Source organism: Neovison vison, chromosome 5, assembly GCF_020171115.1.
Source record: "Neovison vison isolate M4711 chromosome 5, ASM_NN_V1, whole genome shotgun sequence".
NCBI classification, from domain to species: Eukaryota; Metazoa; Chordata; class Mammalia; order Carnivora; family Mustelidae; genus Neogale; species Neogale vison.
Window position 1 is genome coordinate 4,584,615 of NC_058095.1, and position 24,496 is coordinate 4,609,110.

The window sequence follows — 24,496 nt, forward strand, 5'->3', positions numbered from 1 at the left end:
AGCCCTCATCCCCCAGGAGTCTTCCCACTGCATCCTGGGGGCTCTGGTGACCTAGAAGACATGTGCCCCTGGACCCTTGCTTGCTGCTCTGCCCTAAGCAGGTCTGGTTCATGGCTACCCACAGCCCCTGACTGTGCCGTCCACAAACTGCCCAAGACTTCTTTGACTTCCCAGACACTGGTCCCTCTTCTCTTTCCTCCTCCTCACCCCCACCCTATCTGACTTTCCTGTAGGAAGCTTCAAGGCCAGGCAAAGATGCTTCTTTTCATCATTTGCAAACACCGGCAGCATTCTGCTCCACAGTGTTGGTGTATCTGCATCCTCTGTTCAGAGGGAGCTGGGGGTGAGCAGCAGTGTGTGCTGGCGGGTGACGAGTGGGCACACTCAGCTCTGATGTGGCATGCACAATGTGAAAAGCTTGGTCTGAGGACAAAATGCCACCAGGGTGAGACCCAGAGCAAGGGACATGCAGGTTTCCTCTCCCAACCATGAGCTGCTCATCTACAGGTTCAGCACCAGCACACGGGGACAGCGCCCTGCCCAGTTCTTCCCACTCAGGGGCCATTCAGCCAGATTTTGCAGGACCCGCGGCAGGCAGTTGCTATTCCCAGGTATCACCTCTTCCCCCAGAACCTGCTGCCCCCAACCTGGGACTGTGCTTCCCAACACTGCCGCAATCGTGCAGCCCTGTCATTAGTCCCTGTCGCCTTCGCCCCCTTCAAAGTGGATCCTCTACATACACTGTTCCTCTCTGAAGACACTTTGCAACTTTCTTAGTTCTACTGGAGAAGTGCGTCAACCTAAAAGAAGGACTCCAGTGGTGTGAACTGCAAGTCACAGGAATAAAAATCTTCAAACCACTAGGTCATTTAGTGGCCTCCCCCTATGCAATACAGCGGGTCCTAGTACTGCCTTCTGATCGAGGTCATGAGAAGCACTGCTCAAGTTACTGGCAGACTCCAGCTCGCAGGGGAAAACTGCAGAGGCTGAATAGCTGCCCAAGACCAAGTTGTCAATGGCTTTGTCCCCACCAACATCCTCCTCTCTCCAACATTTGTCCTGGCCACAAATGCTAATTCTCTGTAGCATAGGACAAAATACTGATCAGACAGAGACATCTAGAACCAACAGACCATCAAGATGATGGGTGGGCTCTGACCAAGAATCACATTTTAGCTTGAAATCCACCCTTAGAATAAGTTAATGGACTGATGAAGAAAAGTCAATTTGTAGGCAACAACTCTGGGGCCTTCCTTAGTCATGCCCTATGAGAAAGAGGGGGGAAAACACAAAGCACAAACCACTAACCATGAAGAAAAAGAAAAAGATCAATAACTTTGATTACATTAAATTAAGGCCTTCTATTCCTTGGTGGGAGGGGGGGTGGATAACAAAGACAAGTCACAAATTAGGAGAAGATTTTTCAACAGGTAAAAGTTGCATGGGGTTTATAACCATTGCATATAAAGAACACCTACAACTCAACAAGAAAAACAAACCATCCAGCAGAAAGGTGGGCAAAGGACATGAATGGACATTTCATCAAGAATAAAGAAGGGGCACCTGGGTGGCTCAGTGGGTTAAAACCTCTGCCTTCAGCTCAGGTCATGATCCCAGGGTCCTGGGATTGAGCCCCACATGGGCTCAGCAGGGAGTCTGTTTCCCCTTCTCTCTCTGCCTGCCTCTCTGCCTACTTGTGATCCCCCTCTCTCTGTCAAATAAATAAAATCCAAAAAAAAAAAAAAGAATAAAGAAGGACAAGCATATGGCAGACTGCTCGGCCTCACTAGCTGTCAGGGAAATGCAAGTTAAGAACATAATAAGAGATCATGACACGACTTGACACCTTCAGTTAAGAAGTGTAATGACCCTACATGTGGGGGACAACATAGGCACTGGGAACCTCCAAGTGGTGAGGCTAAATTGGTGCCGTGACTCTGACAAACAATTAGCATTATCTTATAAAGCTGGATTTTCACACACCATTATCCCCAGGAATTGGGTAACTTAGTCTATACTGAAGAGCAACTCAGTCTCTACCCAAGAGAAACCGTGACACAGATACCCCATGTACAGGCGTGTCTACCACAGCATCGCTCAAAATAACTTACAAAAAGCAGGGGGGAAATTTCCACAGTCAGGAAAAACTGAAAAATAATGATGAACCATCCAAATAACGAAATCTCAAACAGCAGTGAAAATGAATAAAACAGAGTTACATGAACAACAAGAATGAAACTCTGAAATGTAAGAATGGGTGAAGAAAGCACGTCTCAAACATCACATACAGCAGGTGCCATTTATACAAAGCTCAAAGCAAACCAAAATGAAACAAAACCATATATTGTTTATGGATACCTGAGTATGTAAAACACACACACACACACACACACACACACACACACACACACACAATCCTACCCCCTCTTATCACCATCTCCCACCCCCAAGAACATCAGGGGGACTCTGGAAAGGCAAGTTTCGGGGATGGGACAGGCAGCACAGCCCACCTCACCACCCTCCAAGTCTTACCAGCTCCCAGAATTGGTGCAGGAAGGAGCCCAATTCCAGAAGGAAAACCCTGAGGCTATACCACGCCCACCAAGATGACAGCGAGGACGCCTTCTACATGACTTGGCTCCATTCCACAAACCAGTATTTGTCAGCCCCTGAGTGCAAACACTGGGGCACCTATTGGCCCAAGTGGAGAAAAGGGCCCGTGAACAGCGCTGGGCAAACATGCTTCCTTGGTGCCTCCCAAACACGACCAGGCATCAACATGGAGGAGGAGAAGGGAAAGAGGAATATCACTATCCCCAGTACACTAGGAAGCCTCCCAGGGACCTGCAGGTGGAACAGGGGCTCCTGGACAGGTTCCCCTTCCTCTCCTCCCCTCCCCCGGCACTCACCTCTGCAGCTCCTTCAGGGACACTGTGATCCGCAGGCCATGGCCCAGGACGTAGAGAGTGGCCAAGATGTCTGCCCACTGCACCATCTCTCCCAGTGGCCCGCCCTTTAGCACCCTTGGGCTGAACACATCACCAGACTCCTCCGTCAGGAAGCCGATGTGAACAAGGATCTGGGGGGGACACAGGGTCAGCGTGAAGGAACAGCAGCATTGCCCTGCCACCCCCAGGGGGACCCAGCCAGCAGCGGTCACTGTCTCCAGGCAGTGCCTGGGCAAGCGCTTCCTGGCACCAGCAGGGGGACCAAGAGGCAGAGTGACCATATTGGGCGCTGGGGGTCAAAGTGAACAAGATGGTCACATCCCGCCCTCAAGGCGCTTACGTTCCAGATGGAAGAGGTAGACAACAGTAAACACAGACAAGAGATAATTTCATGAAATGATAGGGACTCTGAACGAAATGAACAGGGTGATGTGAGAGTCAGGTAAATATTTATTGGGTGGATGAATGTGGATGGATACATGGGTAGATGGAGGGGTGGGTGGCTGGGTGGACCTACAAACCTCCCCAAAACAGGCTCTATTATTCCCAATATCTCAGGCAAATGACATGACTTTTCTGCCTGAAAAGAACAAGATGCCTACAGAATGCAGAACTCCTACGTGGGGAGGGGAGGGTTTGTCATTCTACCCCAAACCTAAAACGGGCCACGGGCCACCACATGCATCTATCCTGACTCTGCCTCCCTCACCCCAGCTGAAACTCAAACTCAATAAAACCTTTTCAAGGGCAGACCTGGTGCCCACTTGCAGGCCTGGGGCCCTGAGCTCACTCTAAGCTCTCTGAGCACGGCTCCCTGAACGCACAGAGAAGCAGTACCTGCTTCTGGTCCCTCCAGACGCTTCCCAGCTTCCGTGCCAGCCGCTGGGCAGCCAGCGCCCACTGGGCCGTGAGCCGCTTGGTCCGTTTCTTCATGAAGATTAGAGACTCCTTCCCACTGCCCATCAGCTCCAGGAGGTGGGACAGGTTGCTCCGGAAAACTGCCTGGAGGAGGGCCCAGACCTGGGTTCTCCAGCCCTCATCCCCAAAGCCGCAACACCCCCATCACCTGCTGCTCTGGGAACAGGGGCTGGCACGCTCCCAGGAGGGTGGGGCCTACTCTAGCTTCTCCTGCCATTTATAAAGACCCACAAACCCCCACAGTCGGGGATCCCTGCTCTCACCCCCCAACACTAGCCCCCCAGCCAAGCCGGTCTGTCCCAGTCCAGCTCTGGTCATCCTTCTGTCCCGAGCCCTTTGGGGGTGGCCAGCGATGACAGTCCCCAGGCGTCTCAGCTGCTACATAGAGACAGCAAGGGTGGTGGTCAGAGTTGGCCCTCGGACAGCAGGGAGGCCGGGCCACCTTTCAGTGGAGCTGGAGTAACAGGACGCCTTGAACAAACTAACTGCACTCCCCAGACCTCAGACCTGCCACCTGTTCGGTGTGGTCGCATAAGGGACTCCTGGGCGGTTTCAGTACAGATAAAGCATCTGGAAGCCTTCCAGGAGCGACACTATTGTTACTATTATCCTAGCCTGTTTAGGGGTGCCTCCAGGGCCGCAGCTTGGTCCTTAAGCTGGCCAAGCTTTGCAGCATCCCCAGAAGGCTGGCAGGCTGGGACGCACCCCCCCCCTCCAGGCACGGCTGGCCGGCCTCATTTTACCGGGGTCCAAGAGCTCCTCTTGTTGTCCCTTAAGGATGTCCCACCCAAGCAGGCCCGTTGAGCTGTCCACCAGCCCCTCACAGGCCTACCCACTTCCCAGGCCTACCTGGACTTTGGGGAGGGGCTTGGGGGCCATCTGGGCGGTCGTCTGGTTCCTCCAGGGCAGCGGGGGGCAGAACCACTCAACCTCACTGAGGTAGATGAGGAAGGAGCACTCGGTACCGTCCACCCCGAAGAAGGCATAGCAGGGGTCAGAGGTCCAGCGGGCACGCATCCACTGCGGAGAGGGCCAGCCTAGGCGAGGGTGCTGGCAGAGCCCCTCCCACGCCCTTGGCAGGCTCTTTGCGGGTATGTCCTTGGGGACCCACGGTCCCTCAGGACAAGGCCTCTGGGACACACATTAAGAATGCAGCAAGGCCAGAGCAGAGAGGAGAGAAAGACCAGAGCCCCACGACCTGGCCCTGAGTCCTGGCCACTGAGAACCCCAAGAAAGACTGAGCAGGACCACTGTCCCCCAGGCCCAGAAAGAGGAGGGCCAGGTGGTGACAGACTCAGGGAAAGCTCCAGGGCGAACAGTGGGAGATGCAGCAGCTCGGGGCCTGGCTGGTCTCCAGAGAGTAGGATCCGGATGAGGCCAAGGTCAGGAGCCCACCCACGGGGATCCCCACATGTCAGCGAGGAAGGGGGGCCCAGGGCCGCTGCCCCACCCTCTTGGGGAGTTCGGAACGGGAGAGGAGCTGGATTTCATGCCACGGACTGCATTCCCAGATGGACAGACTTCACGCAGCCACGGGCCCCTGGAAGTGAGCCCCTGGGGGAGGGGCCGGGGGCCTTTCTCAATCCAGCTGGTCGCAAGGATGGGGAGGGATAGGGAGACAGGGCCACTCAAGAAATCCAGTCTGGGTCTGAACTGGCGGGGATGCAGGCCACTGGAGGTGTTACTAACTGTTTGCTGTAACAAAATACTGGGAACCCTGAAACGTGATCGTGGTAGGCAGTGCGGGTGGGTGGGCCCCGCAGACAGCCCATGCAGAGAAGCCCTAAGGCTGGCCTCCGCCAGGGTCAGGGGCTGGGGGCTGGGCAGACATTGTTGCCAGGAGCAGGATCTCAGAGCTGGTCTGGGGGCAGGGCCCCCCGGTCCCCTCTACCCCATCCTCAGCCCAAGCCTCACCTCCACCTTCCCTGAGCAATCAGGGAACTTGGGGTCACTGGGTGCCTCACACTGGTCCCGCCGGCCTTCAGACACTGTGGGGGGAGAAGGTCAGCATGCTGGAGGCCTCGGGGGAGCCCAGGTCTGGGGGGAAGGGGTTAGCCCAGGAGCACACACTGCCCTCCCTCTCCTGGGTTTCCTCACCTGAAAGGCCACCTGTCAGGGGGTGCCCACGCCCGGGTTTCCCCCTCTGCCACAGGCCCCCTACCTCTCAAATGGACTTTGGAACCAGTGAGGAGCCAGCTTGAATGGCCCAGTGTCTGGATAGGCAGACCTCACGCACCCAGCCAAATGTAACCCTCTTGGGGGGCCCCCAGCCTGCTGCTCCCCACATCAAGAAAAATGGAGGGGGCCCCCCAGGGACTCCAGGACCTCTGTTCTCACACCAGTCCCAGTGGGGTGAACCCCAAGTCACCCCACTCAGAGCCTGAGGCCGGAGGCGGGAGAGCTGCGGCAGGGAAAGGGTCAGGGCCGCCCAACACACTGGCCTCCTGGGGCCAAAGGAGTGCCCTGGGCCGCACCCTTGCTGTGCAGGACCAGGCTGTGACGCAGGATCTGGTCCACCTTCGTGGCGATGTCCGACACGTTCTGGGCGATGGCCTGGATCCGCTCCATGAGGCCAGCCCCAGGGGGAAACCTAGTGAGAGAAGCCAGGGGTGAGCGCACACAGCCCGCCGCGGGCGCCTTCCGGGGATGGGGGACGAGCGAGGGCAGCCGGTGTGAGCGCTCCTGGCACCCCCACGCCCCCACGCCCCCACCGGAGCGCAGCCACGGCCGATGCTGGGCCTGGAGGTGGAGGCGTGTGCCCCCCGCCCCCACCCGGCTGGAGGGGCTCTCTAGCACCCGCTGCACACGCATGTGCACGTGTCCCAGGTGTGTGTGCACACTCACCCCCACGTGCGTGTGCCCCGCGTGCTGAGGGGCAGCGACTGAAGCTAAAGCGGGCGGAGCAACCCTCTGGGAGAGCCTGGGGGACCGGCCCGGGACCTCCAAGCAACAGAGGCCCTTTCCCGGGCACGGCCAGCTGCCCTGAGCCTGCATCTCCATTTCCTCCCAGAGGGGCTCCGTCGTGCCAAAATAAATTCCACCCAAAGCAGCCTGGGGACGTGCCAACTATTAAGCCTCTAGTAAATTACTGTTGCGCTCCCGAGTCTGAATCCTCCCCAGGATCTTAAACACATTTACCGCCACAAACATCACAGCCCTCCGCCCACCACCAAGATGCGCGTTGCCTTTATTTTTGGAGAATTTACTTCCTGGCGCTGATTACTACTCAGCTCTCAGAGAAGTTTCTGAGACATCACATGCAGGATTTATCTCATCGCGAGGGCCTGTGTCGAGACGGACCCCGCTCCCCCGGGGGCGGGGCTGTCTAAGCGGCCTGCCCTTTCCGACACACTAACTCCGTTCCTTTGATTCGCACTTCACCATCTGGTTCCGCGCACCTTGTCTGAGCTCCGTCTATCCCTGCACAAGGACGGGGACTTCACTGTTGCACAAAGTGGGAAGTACAGAAGGGAGGACACCTCTTGGGTGGCCTGTTGTCTAGAGGAGGCACAATGGTGACGGCTGCCTGTCCCCTCAGGCCGCCCTCCCCTCCCACTGCTGCCTTCCGCGTGGAGAGGTCGGGCAGTTGCCCCGTCCACAGAGGGTGCGGGAGACAGGAGGTCGGGGGGGCGAGGCAGTCATGGGGTGAGGTGGCAACAGAAGGAAGTGGTAGGAAGGGGCATACAAGCCCTTGAGACACACTTGCGTGTCCACACACACACACACACGCACACAATCCCATCAACCGTCTCAAAAAGAAATGAAAAACCAGCAGAAGCCGGTGTGCCTTGGCCACGGTAACACACGACCACAAATTTATTCCCTCGCAGTCCTGGAGGCCGGGAGTCCGAACCCAAGATGTCACAGGGTGCATTCCTTCTGGGAAGAAGGGAAGAAGACTCTCCCCAGCTTCGGGAGGGGCCAGCGGTGGCCAGTAGGACACATCCCCCAGCCTCTGCCCCTGCCATCCCTTGGCCTTCTGTGTATCCACATTCCCTCTTTCTACAGGGACCCCGTCACTGGATGAGGGCCCCCGATCCAGTGTGACCGCATTTTAATCTGACCACACCTGCCAAGGCCCACTTCCGGGGAAGATCAGGTTCATGGGCACTGGGGATTCAGACGGTGACATACATGTCTTTTTGGAGGGCACAGCTCAGCTGCAGCAGCCTTCTACAAGATTACAGAGGAGAGCGCTCAGAGATGATGCTCTTTTGCTCAAAACATCCTCAGACAGGAGGAAGTAGGGGTCATTCTCCTTGGTCTTCAGGTGGCCGAGGAACGCCGCAGGGAAGACGGCGGCCAGCGTCTCTCCAGGTTGTGGTAAAACAGAGGAGCTGAAGATCTGCCTCTCGGGAGCTGTGCAGCCCCAGGCAAGTCACTTAGGCTCTCTGTGCCTCAGCGTCCTCTTCTTTAAAAACGGAGGCCTGCGGTGGCAGGACACTAGACCGACGCTGCTTCTCCGCTCTTCCTCGTTACCGCCCGCGAAGGAGCCTCTGAAGACCTACTTCTCCCCACCCGCCTCCTCTGTGAAAAGTTAAAACCAGGGACATGCTGCCGCTCTGTTCACACACTGTGGTCTGTGGAGGGCCACAGACTATGGTGACGTCGAAGGTAACTTCTGCCTCAAGAAGCAGACTTCGCCCTTGGCGGGTGACAGGTCTCCACAGAGGATGCCCCGGCATCTGTTGGGCTCTGCAGTTCATTCCGAGAGAGCGTTCTGGAGCTGCTTTCCCTGCTGACCTGCGGGGACAGGACGGACACCCCTCTGCCTGGAGGAAGGTGTTGCTGTCTGCAGGCGGTGGCCACCATGCGGAAGGCCCGAAGCTCGCGGCTGCCAGGTCAGGGTTCGTGCTAAGCACGGGCGGCCGAGGAACACGGGGGGAGCTCCCGGGCGGGGAAGGACCGCGTACTCCTCCCAACTTCTAGCCAGAGACCCCAGAGCACAAACAAGCCTTGTCAGGGACAAGTGGGAGGTCCTGCCAGGTCCCTGGAGACTTGGGAAGGGACCTTGCTTCAAGCCTTCCTGAAGGGGTCTCTCCCTCGAGGGTCTGCTCTGGCCACGCTTTGGGAGCGAGGTCACTCCTCTGAGTCCCCCATGTGCTGGGACATGGTTGTGAGTGGCCGGCTTGAAACCCCCCAGTGGAGGTCGGGGGGGCCCGGCTGGTTCAGTCAGTGGAGCATGGCACTCTCTATCTTGGGGTTGTAGGTGTGAGCCCTACGTTGGGTGTACAGATGACTTAAAAAAATCTTTTTTAAAAAATATTTTATATATTTATTCGAGAGTGAGTGAGAGAGAGAGCACACAAGCAGGGGCAGAGGGAGATGGAGAAGCAGATTCCCTGCTGAGCAAGAAGCCCGATGGGGGGCTCAATCTCAGGATCCCAGGATCATGACCTGAGCTGAAGGCAGACACTTAACTGACTGAGCCACTCAGGCACCCCAAAAATAAAATCTTAAAAAAAAAAGGAATAAAGGAAAAAAGAAGAAGTCCCCGTGGAGTCCTGAGCCCTCAAGGACAGGAACATGCTTTTGAATGGAGCCTGGCACTACTGCCCAGCATGGGACGTGTGCCCAGAGCTCCATCCCCGTGTGGGGCTGAGTGACGTCCCCCCTCCCTGTGGTAGATTCACATCTACCCAGAACCACAAAAAAATGTGACCTTATTTGGAATAGGGTCTCTACAAATGTAATTAGTTGAGATGAGGTCATGCTGAATCAGGTTGAGGCCTCGGTGTCCTTAGGAGAAAACCATGTGAAGACAGCCATGAGCCAGGGGAAGCCTGGGCCACCAGGAACCGAGAGAGGGAGGGAAGGATCCTCCCCCGAGGTTTAGGAAGGAATGAGGCCTTGCTGATACCTGGATTTCAGACTTCAGCCCCCAGAACCGAGAGAGAAAATCATTTTTATTGTTTTAAACCATCCGGTTTGCAGTCATTTTTTATGGCAGCCCAAGGAAACAAATGCATCACGGTCTGCAAAACTGAGGGAAAATGGTTTTTAGTCCATCACAAAAAGAGAGTCTGCGGGGTGCCTGGGTGGCTCAGTCAGTGAACGTCTGCCTTTGTTTGGCTCAGGCCATCATCTTGGGGTCCTGGGATCGAGCCCCATGCTGGGCTCCCTGCTCAGCGGGGGTCTGCTTCTCCCTCTCCCTCCTGTTCTCTCTTCCTCTCTCTCAAGTAAATAAATAAAATCCTTTGAAAAAAAAAAAAAAACTAACAAAAAATATCCAAAAAAATAAAAGGAGAGTCCAGGTTCTCCTGGGCCCCCGCTGTCAGAAACCCCTCTAACGGCTCTGCCTGCTGAAGCCCAAGCGTCCCCTGCTGAGAACAGCCAGACACGCCCTTGACCTCTCAAGTCCCGAGCGGGTGATTCTCCACATTACGCAGAGACTGGGAAGATCGAGGGCCTCAGAGTCAGAGTCAGAGGTCCGGGCTTCAAATCCGGACTCCAACGGGCAGCTGTGTGACCTTGAGCAAGTTACCTGACCTCTCTGGACTCAGGTCAGCTCCTATAACAGCTGGATAATCTCGACTAGCTCAGAGGGACTCCCAGGATTCGACGTAAGGCTGAGGAGCCCGGCTCGGCGTGGAGCAGAGGCTCAGCAAACGCTCGGGTCGCGTACGTTCCCTACCTACAGCGGTCAACCGTCCCCAAAAGGAACTTTCAAACGTCCGCCCGCAGAACAAAGCACATCCCTTTTTGGAGGATTTTCACCCGATAAGCGTTTCCCGGGAGCATCACCCGTGAGGGCTCTAAATAGCGCAGGTGGCATCTGTCTGATTTCACGAGCTCAGCTTGTTTGAATCGGAATGACTTGGCGTCTCTGTTATTCAACCGGACTTAGCATTTGGGCAGCGCTGCCCATTGTCAAATAATCTACGATTCGTCCTCTCTCCCTGGGATGCTCTTTTATAAAACGGACAGCGAAAGCAGATGCCTTGAGACCACAGACCACAGCAGGGCAGCAGCCTGGGAAGCGCAAAGAAGGGGAATAAACTGGGAAGTTGGGGCCTGGCAGCCTCCAGCCGACGGGGGCCCCAGATAGTTCTCCTGATAACGTCATGGTTCTTTCTAAGGGCCCCATTGTGCAGAGGAAGAAACCAAGGCATAGCCAAGCTGAGTTACTCACTCAGGGCCACAGCTTTAGTGTGGAAAAATCAGGTACCAGTTCACCTGCAAGGGGTCTGTGCCTAAGGGTTGGCAGAGAGGCAGGAGAGCAGGACCAAGGCCTTGAGCTAGGGAGTGACACCGTGGGGTGGAGCCCTCAGTACCCCCGGCAGATGGTGAAGGCTAGAAGAGCTCTAGCAGAAGGCAACTCCCCGTCAACACCACTCCTAAGCCTGTAGGGCCTGCTACCAGGGTAGAGAGCTGGAATTGTGTCTACAAGGCAGGGAGTTCGCAGGGACGAGGCACCCAGCCTCGCCCCTGCTGGTGCGGGTGACCGGGGGCCCTTTAATCCTTCCTACTTGATGCTTATTTTTATTCCTCCCCTGTTTTATCGTTGGTGCATGCTTTGGTGGGTAAGCCAGATGAGCTTGAAGGGGTCTACTGAGAGGGTGGCCTGAGCGTGAGTAGCGGAGACCCAGGCCCACGCCAGGGAGAGGTGGGCAGAGGGCAGGCTGGAGGTTAAAGAGAGGGCCCCGAAGGAGGCACCTTTGCTGTTCACCCTGGAGCAGCAGATAATCCCCAAGGCGGCGGCTCCCTGCGGCACGGTCCGCAAGAGGAGAGTGAGGTTCTCAGCCCCAGCCTGCAAGCTGTGGGTGCCAGGTAGGGGCAGAGAAGGGGCTTCTGCATTATCAGGAAGCTCTTAGGACCGCTGGGGCATCGGCTCTGATGGGTCCCACCGTCCCCCTGCAGCTGGGCAGATATTCCACCAAGAATCCTGGGACCTTTTCACACGCCACCTCCGACAAACGTGGTGGTCCCGTGGCTGCCACGGCTCTCGGGGCCACAGGGCTTTGTAGACCCTGGGGAGCCTCTCGGAGAATTCTCCAGTATCCACAGTACTCCACGTTCTCTGGCCCAAGCATCCCTCACCTCGTACCCACAGACCGCCACCCCTCCTGCCTAGCACAGGCGGCCTCCAGGAGCCAGATGGCCCCCCACGGCCACCCCTGCTGCAGCCAGCCACTGCCCCCGGAGATGCTCTGCTCCTTCTGCCACCCAGGGCTGGGGCATAGTGGCTCCTTCCCCTGGGGCCCAGCTCCAGTCACCCCCTCGTGTCAGGCCCCCAAGAGGCCCCCCAGATGCCCCATTCCCTCCTCTCAGCCCCTGAGGCCATCACCCACTTGGCCCTCATTCCCAGGCCCCTTGAACAGGCTCTCCTGGATGCCTGGGGAAGGAAGTTTAATTTCGTGTTCCTCCCATGATTTATGAAGGTTGCATTCAATTAACAGAGTATCGATTTCCGGCAGCCGGCCAGCATGCTTGCTGGGAGTTGTGATTTTATCATGAAACGAGTCACTTTCCTTTTAAAACCCGGAGACTCTGCACACAGGTGCCCACAGCCACGCTTATCGGGAAACACAGACACGAGCGTCGTGGACGGGGAGACACGTTCTCTGTGACTGTCTCTCTGTCTGTCCCCTCTCACACACACACCATACGGGACATAAGGAGCTCCAGCCCCAGCGTCCAGCCTTCCCCCCAATTTCTCGGTGCCCCTCCGCAGCTTCTTCAGCTCCCTCTGCCCCCATCCAGGTTGCCGGATGCTGTGGGGGGGCTCTGAACGCCCCAGAGGATCTGCCAGCTCCTCCCCAAGCAAGAACAGAGAGCACTTCTCTCTCTTGCACCGAGAAATGCACACACACATCCCTACATCTATGTTTATATTAGATAAATAGACAGACAGAAGGATGGATCGTCTCCCCGCTGTTGACAGGAACACAGCCAGAGCTGAGCCGTGTGTGGTTTCAGCACTTGGGGGAGGGATCAGTGCCCCTAGAGTGGCACAGAGCCAGGGTGCTGAGGTTGGGCAGGGGGACACAAGAGCCGGACGCCACCCCCACATCTCAGGGCCTGGCTTTCCCCTGGAGGATTTTCTAAAATATCTCCCATGTGTATTTTATTAAAGACACACCGAGAGCCTAATGAGCAGGTGCACCCTGTCTTTCGAACGGCAAATACTTGGGATGTTGAGAATCTCTGTCTTTGTTAGGACGCGTAACCCCTTCACACCCGTCACAGTGGCTAGGTTTCCACCCTGCAGGGCTGACTGATCCTGACCTCGTCACCCAGCTACCCCAGTCCCTCGCCACCAGTCTGGCCTCTTTCCAGCAGTGGGGCAGACCAGTGCCCCGACCTCCAGCCGGAGGCTGTTCTGGGAGGGAGGGCCCTGCACGGGGTGTGACAACATTGAGGCAAGCCTTTGAAAGCAGCCCCCAGAGTTGCCTTCCTGGGTCACTTGTTCCCTGCCCTGCCCTCCCCCCACATTCCCACGCAGACCCCAGAGGCTATTGGCTCGGGCCACAGGTGGCCAAGAATGTCTAGAAGCATTTTTTGAGGTTTTTTTTTTTTCATAAGGAAATTGCAAAAACCCTCATCCCCTCACCCAGGGACAGGGATCGTGACGTGCTGCACTGAGTATCGGTACTTGGGCTCTTGCTGAATTCTGCGCATGCGCAGTCCAACTCTGTTCGCAACTGTAAAACCTGCCCTTCGCGCCGTCCCTTACCCCTAGAATCCCGGCCGGTCCCTGTCACATCCCATCTGATGGCGGCACAAGCAGCGTCCAGCAGAGCCGCCAGGGTCCGCGTGCTGCCGGCTCGCTGGGGGACCTTCCAACCGTTGCTCCAACTCTGTGAGGTTTTTTAAGATTTAAGATTTTATTTTAAGTCATCTCTACACCCAACACGGGGCTTGAACTCACAGCCCCGAGATCAAGAGTCGCACACGCCACCGACGAAGCCAGCCAGGCCTCCCACTGCTCACGCTTTTTGACACCGTAAAAAAGGCATCAAGGACCAAGCTGTTCATACGCCTGTTTCTAAGTTCGGATTCTCTTCCTAAGACAGATTCCCAGTGGGGTATGACCAGGTCGTTACAGGCCACGCGGCAGTAACCGGGCCCTCCCAGATGGGCCGACCTCCTCGGCTTCCAGAACGGAACTCGTCCGGGGTGGCTGGTGGTGGTCACAGCGCCCCTGGCTTCTGTCTTGCTGTCCCGCCGCGCACAGTGGCACAGGCGCAACCCCCCAGGGCACCCGAGGGCGCGCACACTGCCGCTCTTCCCTTCCCCCCGTCTCCCTCCCTCCCTCCGACGACTGCTGATTGAACTCTGGGATCCAGAAGTGACACAGGCAAGAAACTCTGCCCTCACAGGGCATCTGTTCCAGCTCCGGAGACAGCGGACAAGCAAATCATGAAAAGACACGGGGTGAGGTGGCGACGAACGAAAAGGGATGGGAATGAGGGAGACGGGGCGCAATTCAAAACAGGTCCTCGGGGAAGGACCCGCTGGTGATGCGTGAGCCAAAACTGAAGGAAGTCAGGAGAGAAAACCGCAGGAGGAAGAAAATGGATTCTTCACCCGGCCAGATCGGAGACAAGAGCATTCCAGGCAGAGGGCACAGCCTATGCAAAGGCCCAGAGGGGGATGGCTGTGCTGCAGGCACAGTGACGAGGCTGGTGGGCTGCAGCCCAGGGAGCAAGTGGGAAGAGAGCAGGGGAGGAGCCAGATAGATAAGGGGGCTGGGGGCATGGGGGTCATGGGCCACTGGGTGTGACAGGGAGCTACGGGGGAGGTGGGGAACAGAGGAGGCTCCTGACCGAATTGGTATTTTTAAATAATCTGGCTGCTGAGTTGGGAATCGGTGGGAGGAGAGCAAGGGTGGTGGGCAGTGGAGACAGGTGGGGTTCTGGGCACCTTCTGAAGGTGGGGACAGTTTGCGGACGAACGGGACACACGTGAGAGAGAGAAGGGTCGAGGCTGACTCCAAGGCTGGGGGTCAAGACAATGGAAAGGCTGGGCCTGGCATGGCCTGGAGGGAGAGGGCTGGGGAGAAGTGGGGTTCAGGTGTGTCCAGAACACGCCGCATCTGAGTTGTTCCCCGGACACCCAGCTGGGCGGGCATGCGGATATTTGAGACCAAAGACATAAACTGGGGAGTATAGAGTCTGTAGACAGTTTTCGCAGCCCTCAAGCTCGGGGTTCGCTCCCCCCCACCCACCAGGTCCTCCAGCCCCTCCTCCCACATCTGAGCCTTACGGGTGGTTTTGCTCACTGCCTCCGTCTGGAGCACCTGGCTCCTGCTACTCTGTTGAAACGCCCGCCCCCACTTCCAGCAGACTCACCCCAAGCTCCCTCTCCTCCTTGGGGATTCTAGGCCCTCCCAAATGTGATCAGCTCGCCCCTTCTCTCTCTGCTCACCCAGCGGGGAAGGGAGAGAAACCACAGGGCTGGGGAGGAGGAGGGGGCTGGAGGGGGAGGCAGGGTCTCCCCCCACTCCCCAGCATTCTCTCTCACTGACAGATGAGGACAGAGACAAGGAGGGCTCAGAGCGGTCACATGACCTGCTGCCGGCCCGGCACCCCCAGCCAGGCAGCAGCCAGGATGCAGCCCCGAGTCTGCCCCTCACCGCATTGAGCTACGGACTCTCCAACACAGCCCTGCTGAGCCTCTCGCTGTGCACACAGCCGGGTGCGGCTGCCCCTCCCCAGCAGGGTCCCTCTGAGAACAGAGTCTAGAAACCCCGGCCCAGACTCCACACACAGAAGCGTCCAGCAGATACGGTCTCCTATTTGACTCGAATAACAACAGCCTAAGATGCTGGTCGTCTCTGCTACTGCAGAGAAGCCTTATGGGAAATTCGGAGATCATTACTGTTTGGCTTTAGGATACATAATATGATGCCATTCGCAGCAAATCTGCAAATAACCCCTAATTAGGTTTTCCTAGGCTAAAAAAGCAGATTTGCTTTCCCTGAGGACATACCAACCATGGGTAGGAGGCAACAGTCCAGAAGCTTCCAGCAGGGCCGGGGGAGGACCGTGGGGGTTGTTCAGGCCACGGATCATTTCGAAGTGAGGACTCCAAGTGCAGGTGAACAGTTTGCTGGAAACACAGCAGCGCGCGTCTGCCGGACTCCCTCCTGCCTAGCCCGGATAGGTCAGTCCAGGGGCTTTAGACGGGGCAGGAGCTGGAGTGTCTGTGCACAGGCGAGGCATGAGCAAGCAGCACCCTCCCCCCCATGCCCTGAACACACCCACCATTTCTCTCCCTGAAACCAGAAGCAACAATGTCCCTGCAATTTATGGCTGTGCCTGTGGGATTTGATGGGCTCTGCTGCTCTTGATGGATGGTTGCTATTTTCCGGGACGGAGCTAGGAGGTGGCGCGGACTCCCCTCTGAAGGAGATGAAGGGCAGGGCAGGGGAAGGAGGGAGAGAGGCAGAGGCCAGGACTGGAAGAAACCAGAGACGACGCTGAACCAGCTGACAGTAGGTCCCCCCGCCCAAAAAGACAGGCCGCCTGACCCTCGTCTCTGGCCCCCACAGCAGGATGCTCGTGGAGGCAGAGCGGCCTGGTGTTCTGCCCTCAGCCTGGTGAGCAGCCCTGTGGGCAGAGGCTGAGCCAGCAGCCCAGAGAGGTGGCAGCACAGCTGGGGGCAGGCAGGAGAGGGCAAAAGATGCCATGAGGGTGAGGGGCTGGATTAGAGCGGCACAGACAGCGAGAGGAAAGTGGACTCTCTGCACAGAGGAGAAAATGATCTCGTGCCCCAGAGGGAGCTCCAGGGGAGCCCAATCCTTTTACCTCCTCCCATTTCTGCCACCAGCTCCCGGGCCTCCCTTCTCCACACAGTGGTTGGAGCTCTTTTTAAAAAAGAAGCCAGGTCCCAGCACTCCCTGGTGGTAAGCCGTCTGGCAAATTCCCACACCTCTCAGAATAGTGTCCCAGGGTCTCACCACAGCTGACAAAGCCGCTGCCCCCTGCCCTGTGGGCCTCTCCTGTCCCTCACACTGCTCCGCCACGTCGGCTTTCACGTTGGCTCTTTTCCTCCAACATACCAAGCTTATGCCTACCCCAGGGCCTTTGTACCTGTTGCTCGCTCTACTTCAAATTCTCTACTCCCAGCTCCTCCTGTAGCTGGCTCCTTCCCACAGCTGGCTCCTTGATTCCCAAAGAATCAAGCTTAAGTACCACCAGCTCAGAAAGGGCTTCCCAGACCTCCCCATGTGACTAGTTCCTTCCATGGCACCCGTCCCTAACCCTTCAGAGCAGGCACTGTGACTAAACTTGTCTTCCTTATTTCTGTTTCTTGGTTCCTGTCCATCTTCTCTGACGGAGTGAGGACAAGGCTCGTCACTGGGCCCCAACACCACTGGCCAAGCCTGGCACTTTGTAGGTCCAAGATATACTTCGTGAGCCGATCAGTTCAGTTTGCTGTCAGATCCTCGTCCAGGATGCTGAGAGAGCATCCGCCCGGCACCCGGTCACGCAGCCCGCTCAGGAGCCAAGCACGCACTGGGAGAAGCACCCAACACTATCACCACGTGGCCCCCGGACTGTCATTGCAGTGCCTAACGTTTTCCAAACCAAAACAAATCAATGCAAGGAGCTAACAAAGGGTATCTTGTCCCTGGGCTGTGAATTCGTTGATCTGAAACGTCTTGCAAAGGAATAAAAACTAACCCACACACAGCCGCACGTTTCGTGAATGGCTATCAAGAGCTCAGTGGGGGAAACACGGGCTCTGGAGTTGCTGGCCCAGGCCCAGAGCCAGGTCCAGCCCCTTAGCAGCTGTGCAGCTTTGGGCGAGATCCTGACCTTCTCTGGGCCTCAGTTCCCCCCTCGCTGTGGCAGAAAAGGAAGCACCCGTAAAGCGGGCCTGGGACCAATGACACCACTGAGGTACGACGCAGTAAGGGTGACACCAGGCCCTGGGTGAGCTTCTGGTAAATGCCACCTCATATGAAAGCAGTCACGCCGACATCCAGTGACCCAACTGGGCCTCCAGAACATTCCATCGGCAGGGCCTTTGTGAGATGGTGTCATGGCCAAGAGCCCGACCTAGGCAGACTACGGGGCAGAGGAACCCCAGTCCACAGGAGGGGTCCGCCACCCACACCCCCTGCCTCAGGCCAGCCAGGGTCCCGCCATGACCAGGACCGGCCCACCGACACTTTAACCAACTGAGCCAAACTCCAAACAGGAAACGCCTGGAGCCTTGGCTTTTCCATCACACACGTTGGCTAGGCCACAGCTTTCCTACAAATTGTCTGGAAGTGTGGATTTCAACAATATTTTTCAGCAGTAGAACAATTTTAGCAAGTCACACTGGCCGAGGTACAGCTTTTGCTAAATCGTGTAAAGTGTGGGTTTCAAACTTACTTTTTAGCAGTTGGAACACATGGAGCAAATCCACCCCACGAGGAACCCCAGTGTTGAAAAGAGGTCAAGTGCAGATCATCTCCCTACGGTGTGGGCGGCAAGCCCCGCCCTCCACAGCAGAACCTGAGGGCCAAGGCGCCCCATCAGGATGGCCCTGACCTCACACGTCCTCCTTCTCGGGGGTCCCAGATCACTCACACACCCAAGACACATGATTTGGTTTCACACAGGGGCTCTGGGGCCACTGCTGAGGCACAAGGGACCACGGCACCAACTCTCAGAGACCTCTGGATGTTCCAGACTCAGTAGGGGAATATTTAGAATGAAAAAACCAAGAAATTCTTTCTGGCAAAAATGGCCCAGGCCCATTGGTAGAGGACAACCGCCGGGCCACGTTACCCATACGCCCATCCCACACGTGACCGTCAACGTGGACAGAGCTCCAGGCTATCGTGTTGAAAACGCAGGTGCGGGAAACGTGCTGTGGGATCCACTCACATGGGGCCAGCAAACACCCCACACCCCGTGTTTGTGGTGTGTGTGTGTGTGTGTACAAAGGAGGCATATGCCAACGGTTACCGCGGACTCGAAGAACGGACGCCTAACTCAGGAAGTCCCTTGTCCCTGCGGGAAAGCCGGGAAAGGGCCCTCCAGCTTTTGTCTGCGATTTTTAGGAAAAAGGAAAAAAGGACGTCAGGCCACTAACATGACAAAAGGGTAGGCTGTTAAGTACGGCTGCGGGCCTGTGCTGGGGGGGGGGTTAAGTATGGCTGCGGGCGCGTGCTCCAGGGTTGTAACACCGGGTTGCTTCTGCATTCTTAAACGTTTCCACGCGGCTGGCCGAAAGGCGGCTGCCCGGCAGGGGCCCCCCACCCCTGCTCTGGGAGCGCATTTTGATACGGTGCCCACCAGCAGTGGGCACCCGGGGTGAGCCCCTCCCTCCACCCTGACGGCCCCTCCCCCTCCGCATACCCCTTACCTGTCCGCAGCCAAGCGCCCGGCAGCCCGGTGCGGCTCACTGCCGTTCTCCAGCCGGGCCAGCGCGTCCATGCGCTTCGCCATGAGCTCCAGCACCTCGCTCATCTTGCGCAGGACGCCGCGCGACTCCGGCCCTCCCAGCACTGCGGACAGAGTGCGGGCACCCGGTCAGGCTCGGCTGCGGCCTGCGGGCCACCTGAAGCCACCTGGTGGCTCTCTGACTCCAACCCCACCCCCGCTTTTGCAGGCTAAGGAGGCTTCAGGAGAGTGAGCCCACCCCACCCCTCACCGCTGCAGGTCAGGGGCTCCCCCACTGCATTGTGTCGGGGAACAGAGCCCCAGGCCAACCCTGCTCTCTGCCAGCTGGGTGGCACTGAGATCATCTTAACGTCTCTGGGCTTCTGTTTCAGGGCCTGCAGAATGGAGCGGTACACCTCATCTCAGTCAAATCATGTGAAGGTTTTTTGTTTTCTCTTCAAGATTTTATTTATTTATTTTTGCAAGAGAGAGAGAGCACGAGGCAGGGGGCCGGGGGAGAAGCAGACTCTCCACTGAGCAGGGAGGCCCACGTAGGGCTCCATCTCAGGACCCTGGGATCATGACCTGACCCTAAGGCAGATGCTTAACCGACTGAGTCACCCAGGCGCCCTCATGTGAGGGTTTTAACTCCCTCCTAGCGGTCCATGGATGCTCAGGTCCAGGCACCGCAATCCCCAGTTTGGTTCCCTGCAAAGCCCAAGAGCCAGCTCTGTACCTCCCACACCAAATGAGCCAAGTCACGGTGACCTGAGTGCTTCCAGGGGCTTCTGGGGGGGTGGGAGGGCCTGAGGTTGGGTACCCCAAAAGCAAACCCTGAGACAAGGATTTAAGGACAAGTCATGCATTTGGGAGGTAAAGGAAACCCCAGTGAGGGAGTGGAGAGGTGACACAGGGAAGGGGAGACAGCCCAGAGAGGGCGAGTCACCAGCCTGGGGAGACTAGCAGATGCCGAGTCTGTCCCAGAGTCCTCTGCCCAGCGGTGAGGGACCTGAGCCATGTGCAGCCCGTCTCCTGCTGGTCACTGCTTGAGGGTGGCTCGCAGAGACAGCCAACTCCTGCTACTCCCCACCTGCTGGAGGGTAGCCAGCCAGCGGCAGTGGCTACAAGAAGCCCTGGGCAAAGAATGGCCTTCACCAGCTGCCATGAGTCAGCCTGAGTGCTCGGAAACAGCAGGAGCCAAGGGCTGGGGCACCCGCAGCATATGCTTCTCCAGAAAGAAGGGGCCAGGCCTGGTGAGCTCAGAGAGGCTCTCGCCTGCCTCTGCCATCACGCACCCCCTCCCCCCCGCAGTGGGGCTCTGTGGCCAAGGGACATTCATAGCAACATTATCAGCCTCTGGGGCCCCAACTCAAGTCAGTAATACCAAGTCCTATCTGCTGTCTGCTGTCACAGTGCCAGGAGGGGGCAGAAGAGAGCATGGCAGGCCACAGGGACCCAGGGGCAGAGGTGGGGAAAAGAGAAGAGGCCAGAGGGGCTGGTCTCCCCTGCTTCAGGCTTAGGACTGAACTGAGAGCAGGGGGCTAAGACAGGCTTCAGCTACCAAGGCTGCCTGTGACATTTCCACTTTGCTTGTCCCCCATACCCCCAGCTCTGGGCCCGGCCTGGTCCAGTGGTGTTCGCCGCTTTCTCTCTTGACTAAATCACCTCCTGTGTTCCCCAGAGGACTGGGTCCACCTGAGTTCAGAAAGGAGGCCACCAGGAGCCGGGAGCCATCACTCACAAGCCATGGAATCTGGAGCATCAGGGAGCTTCAGTTTCCTTACGAAAGCTAGGGTCCCTGACTCCAGCACCACACACACACACACACACAGCTGCCCAAGAATGAAAATGGGTGAGTTCGGGTGTTGATAAAAAAAAATGCATATCTAGAGGAAGAAAGGAAAGAAACATAGTCTCTAGCCCATCTCTGCACCAGCAGCTAAAATAACTAGCAATCTTCTTACTTTCACTTCTCAGAAACCTGGGTGGATTTTTAACAAACCGGTCGGGATTGGGCAATGTCACCACTGTGCTAAGTGAAGCAAGCTTCTCCACCCCTCCGTCCCAGCACACTCGCTCAGTCCTCAGCCAGTTAGTCAATCAGTCCAAGAAGATATAAATAGCTCCCCCTCTCCTTCAACAACACAGAGCTAGGGGTGATGGTTAGTCTTTCAAACCATTCTCACCCCTGGGACCCCCGACCCAAGTCCATCATCCATCCAAACGTAGTATGTGGCTTTCAACCGGTGCTTGGAGCACAGAGTAAAACAAGGTGGGGTTCCTATCGTCTCAGCTAGAAAATAGGGAAAATCAGATGATCTGAGCTGGCCACTGCTTGGTACCACTCCTGGAGCTATGCAGTGCACAGCCTGCCCACCCTCCCTGGGCAGCCCTGATGAGCCAATGCTACAGTGCAGGTTGGGGTGGTCCTTTCCTCAAAGGTATGGCATGAGAAAACGAGAGCAAGACTGCAGCTGGGGACACCCTAAGTCAGAGTTTGTTAACCAAGGCCCCCCGACCATGACCTGGTCGGAGCAAGCAGGCCCAGCGGGACCACAGAGCCTGGGCAGCAGCTCGCTCCTGCAGGTACGGCCCCTTGACAATGCCGAGCCCACATCACTGCTTCTGGAGCAGTGCTAAGCTCCCCAGAATGTCTCAGGCATGGCACTCTGCCCTGTCACACTGCTGTCCCTCTGTCCTAGCTCATCTCCAGCTTCCCTGGCTCCTCCTCACTGCCTGAACCCCTCCCTGGAACCTCAGTGACACTGCCCCCCTGCCACCCCCCATGCACCCAGCCCCACAGCACAGGCAGCAGAAGAGCGGCCCCATCTGGCCCAGAGCTGCCCCAGAAGCCAAGCAGAGCCGGGGCAGCACCACGGCGGGGGACAGGCTGGGGTGGGAGTAACAATGCCTGCACGCCCCCTGCTCTGTCACCCGCACATGGGTGCAGGATGGATGGACATGCCACTTTCCTTCTCTGGGCCTCAGTTTCTCCTCCTATAAATGAGGCACTGGACTACAGAACCCTGAGTTTCTATGGGCCGGGACTCCTGTTTTGGCTCTTGCCCTATCCGCCCCTCTCGAGATTAGGGTAACAGGAAAGGAAAGGCTGTTCCTATAAAAGCCAGCAGAATCCCCTTAGGGAGAAAGCTCAGTTTTGTTTTACTAACCCCTGGGTGGGCCAGAGCAGAGTCTAGGAGTCTAGATGCCCAGAGCAGTGAGACAGAGAGAAAGCGAAATGATGGCATATCAAGTCAGAAGACTGGAGATTTCTGGTTCAGCCTGGGCGAAGAGGAGCAAGAACAAGGCACAGGGACTCAGAGGCGGGGGAGGCAGGGCGGCCAGAGGGCAATGTGGGGTCGGGTGGGGGGTTCCAGCTGTGGGACGCAGGAGGGAACTGTCATCTGCTTCTGTGCGTCCCAGTGGTCCCAGCCCCCAAGCCATCATCCCTACTCTGTGCCAGGAATTGGGGGAAAGGGTGCCCTTCCCAGTAGGTCAATGTCAGGGACACAGACGACACAGGAGGGGACAAACTGAGCAGGATAACTCACAGAAGCAGAAGCTCAGAGAGGAGGTGAGCAGGGACACATAAGCCCCCCCAGAGAGTCCTTGGAGATCTGTGGGGCTCTGCATGGCCCCAAATAGGAGAGATTAAGCCAATTCTTTAAACACGTCAACAGAAAGAGTGACCCCAGAAGACACAAGGGCTTAGGGACGCCTCTAAGGAGACACACTGCGGCTCTCAGATGGGTCAGTAAGGACACCTCCATCAGACTGGACCAAGACCACGAGACCCTCCCCCACCACTGGGGCTTAGATGGCGCAGACTGGAAGCTGCCCACCGCTTCCGGGGAGCTTCCTGTGGGATCTGCTCCCTGGCTGGCTCCCTGGAGGCCACCGCCCATCCCCGACTATCAGCGGAGCCTGAGCCCCGGCTGGCCCTGAGTCACCTTACCGCTCCCGGTGTCAGCTAAATTGAAATGTATTTAATGTGAAGCCCCAGGAACACATCTCGGGACTCACATGCCCTCCCTCCATATTTCCATATAAATAAGGAAAGCCGGCACCGAGAGATACAGACGGCTCCTTCTGGTTACAGACTGAGGTGTTTTATGACCCATCCAGGCCCAGCCCCTCCCCGCCCCTCCCCGCCCCTTCCCACCCCTCCAGACACAGACAAGCTCCTCTGTCTCTCCAATCCTCCCTTGTCCCCTGCCTTGTCCTCCTGTCTTGTCCCCACCCCAACCCTTTCTTGCTGGTTCCTAGAAACTGAAGGAGCCCCCACTCACCAGATAAGAGAGACCTCTCTGGCCCTTGAGATAGGGGCTGCGACTCAGGTGTTTGCCCAGCTGGAGAAATGAGCACATGTGTCCCTCAACACTCAGCCACCACAGATGCCAGCTGAGGTCACTGAGGCTTGGGGCTCTGGGCAGCACAGGAGACAAGGACAGGCCCTGCGCCCTGGCCCACCCGCCCATCACCAGCCTCTGAGGGGATGAGCTCCCTAACAACAAGGTCCAAGGCCAGAGACAGCTACAGAGCAAGGAAATATTTTTCTGCTATTCCCCAGATTCGAATCCCAGCTGGGGGTAGGAAGGTCTGGAAGGGCCATGCCCCCGGGGAACCTCAGGGCAGCCACATACAGCTGAGCAACACCCCCCCCCCCCCCCCGCAGGCCTCTCCCCAGCGATGGCCTCTAACCGCTACCTCTTCCAGACAAGACAGAGACCGGGAAGAGCCAGCCACACATGCTCGGGGAATCCACGGCAACATCAGGAGAGAGGCCTGAGACACAAGCTCACATCCCACCCCCTGCCCCTAAGAGGAGAGCAAGTTCCTCCTTAGGACAAGAGAGGGGAAGTGCAGCCAGGAGGCAGGGAGAAGGCACCGGGGTCTGTTTTGCACAGGCAAAACCCCCTCCTTCTCTGGGAGAGAAAGCCCCCAGGGCCTGAGGCAGGCCCACCTACAGCAAGAGGGAATCAGGTCAGACTTGGAGTCACGCTTCCTGTTAGCCTCCCTCCCCCTCCTGAATCTTAAGACAAATATGCAGAATATAGAAGATGCCTCTTACATTTTTATCCCCAGAGAACTTTATCACAAAATACAACCTGGCTTAGAAGGGAATCCAGAGCCTTTGCTGGGAGACCACAGTCCACGGAGACTATGGCCAGGCCCCCCTCCTTTTAGAGAACACCCTGCTTCTCCCAGCCCTCCCCAGCCTCGTCCTGGGGGCCCACTTCCCTCCCAGGCTTGATGGGCCAGGACACGACAGATTGTTTCCCCCATTTGTGCTCAGACAGTTTG

At 57.2% G+C, this 24,496-nt stretch overlaps 1 protein-coding gene across 2 annotated transcripts in view; it reads right to left on the minus strand.

Annotated features, from left to right (window-relative positions):
- MGAT5B (alpha-1,6-mannosylglycoprotein 6-beta-N-acetylglucosaminyltransferase B) overlaps positions 1–24,496 on the minus strand; it is a 65,891-nt gene that overhangs the window by 34,316 nt on the left and 7,079 nt on the right. Inside the window, exons 3-8 of one of the 2 annotated variants that reach the window (XM_044247348.1) lie at positions 19,176–19,317; positions 6,341–6,456; positions 5,781–5,854; positions 4,716–4,886; positions 3,786–3,950; positions 2,910–3,079 (exon numbers count right to left, since the gene is read on the minus strand). In XM_044247348.1, coding sequence (XP_044103283.1) covers positions 2,910–3,079; positions 3,786–3,950; positions 4,716–4,886; positions 5,781–5,854; positions 6,341–6,456; positions 19,176–19,317 — 838 coding nt within the window. The remainder of the gene's footprint in view (positions 1–2,909; positions 3,080–3,785; positions 3,951–4,715; positions 4,887–5,780; positions 5,855–6,340; positions 6,457–19,175; positions 19,318–24,496) is intronic. The other variant, XM_044247349.1, reaches the window with a different exon arrangement.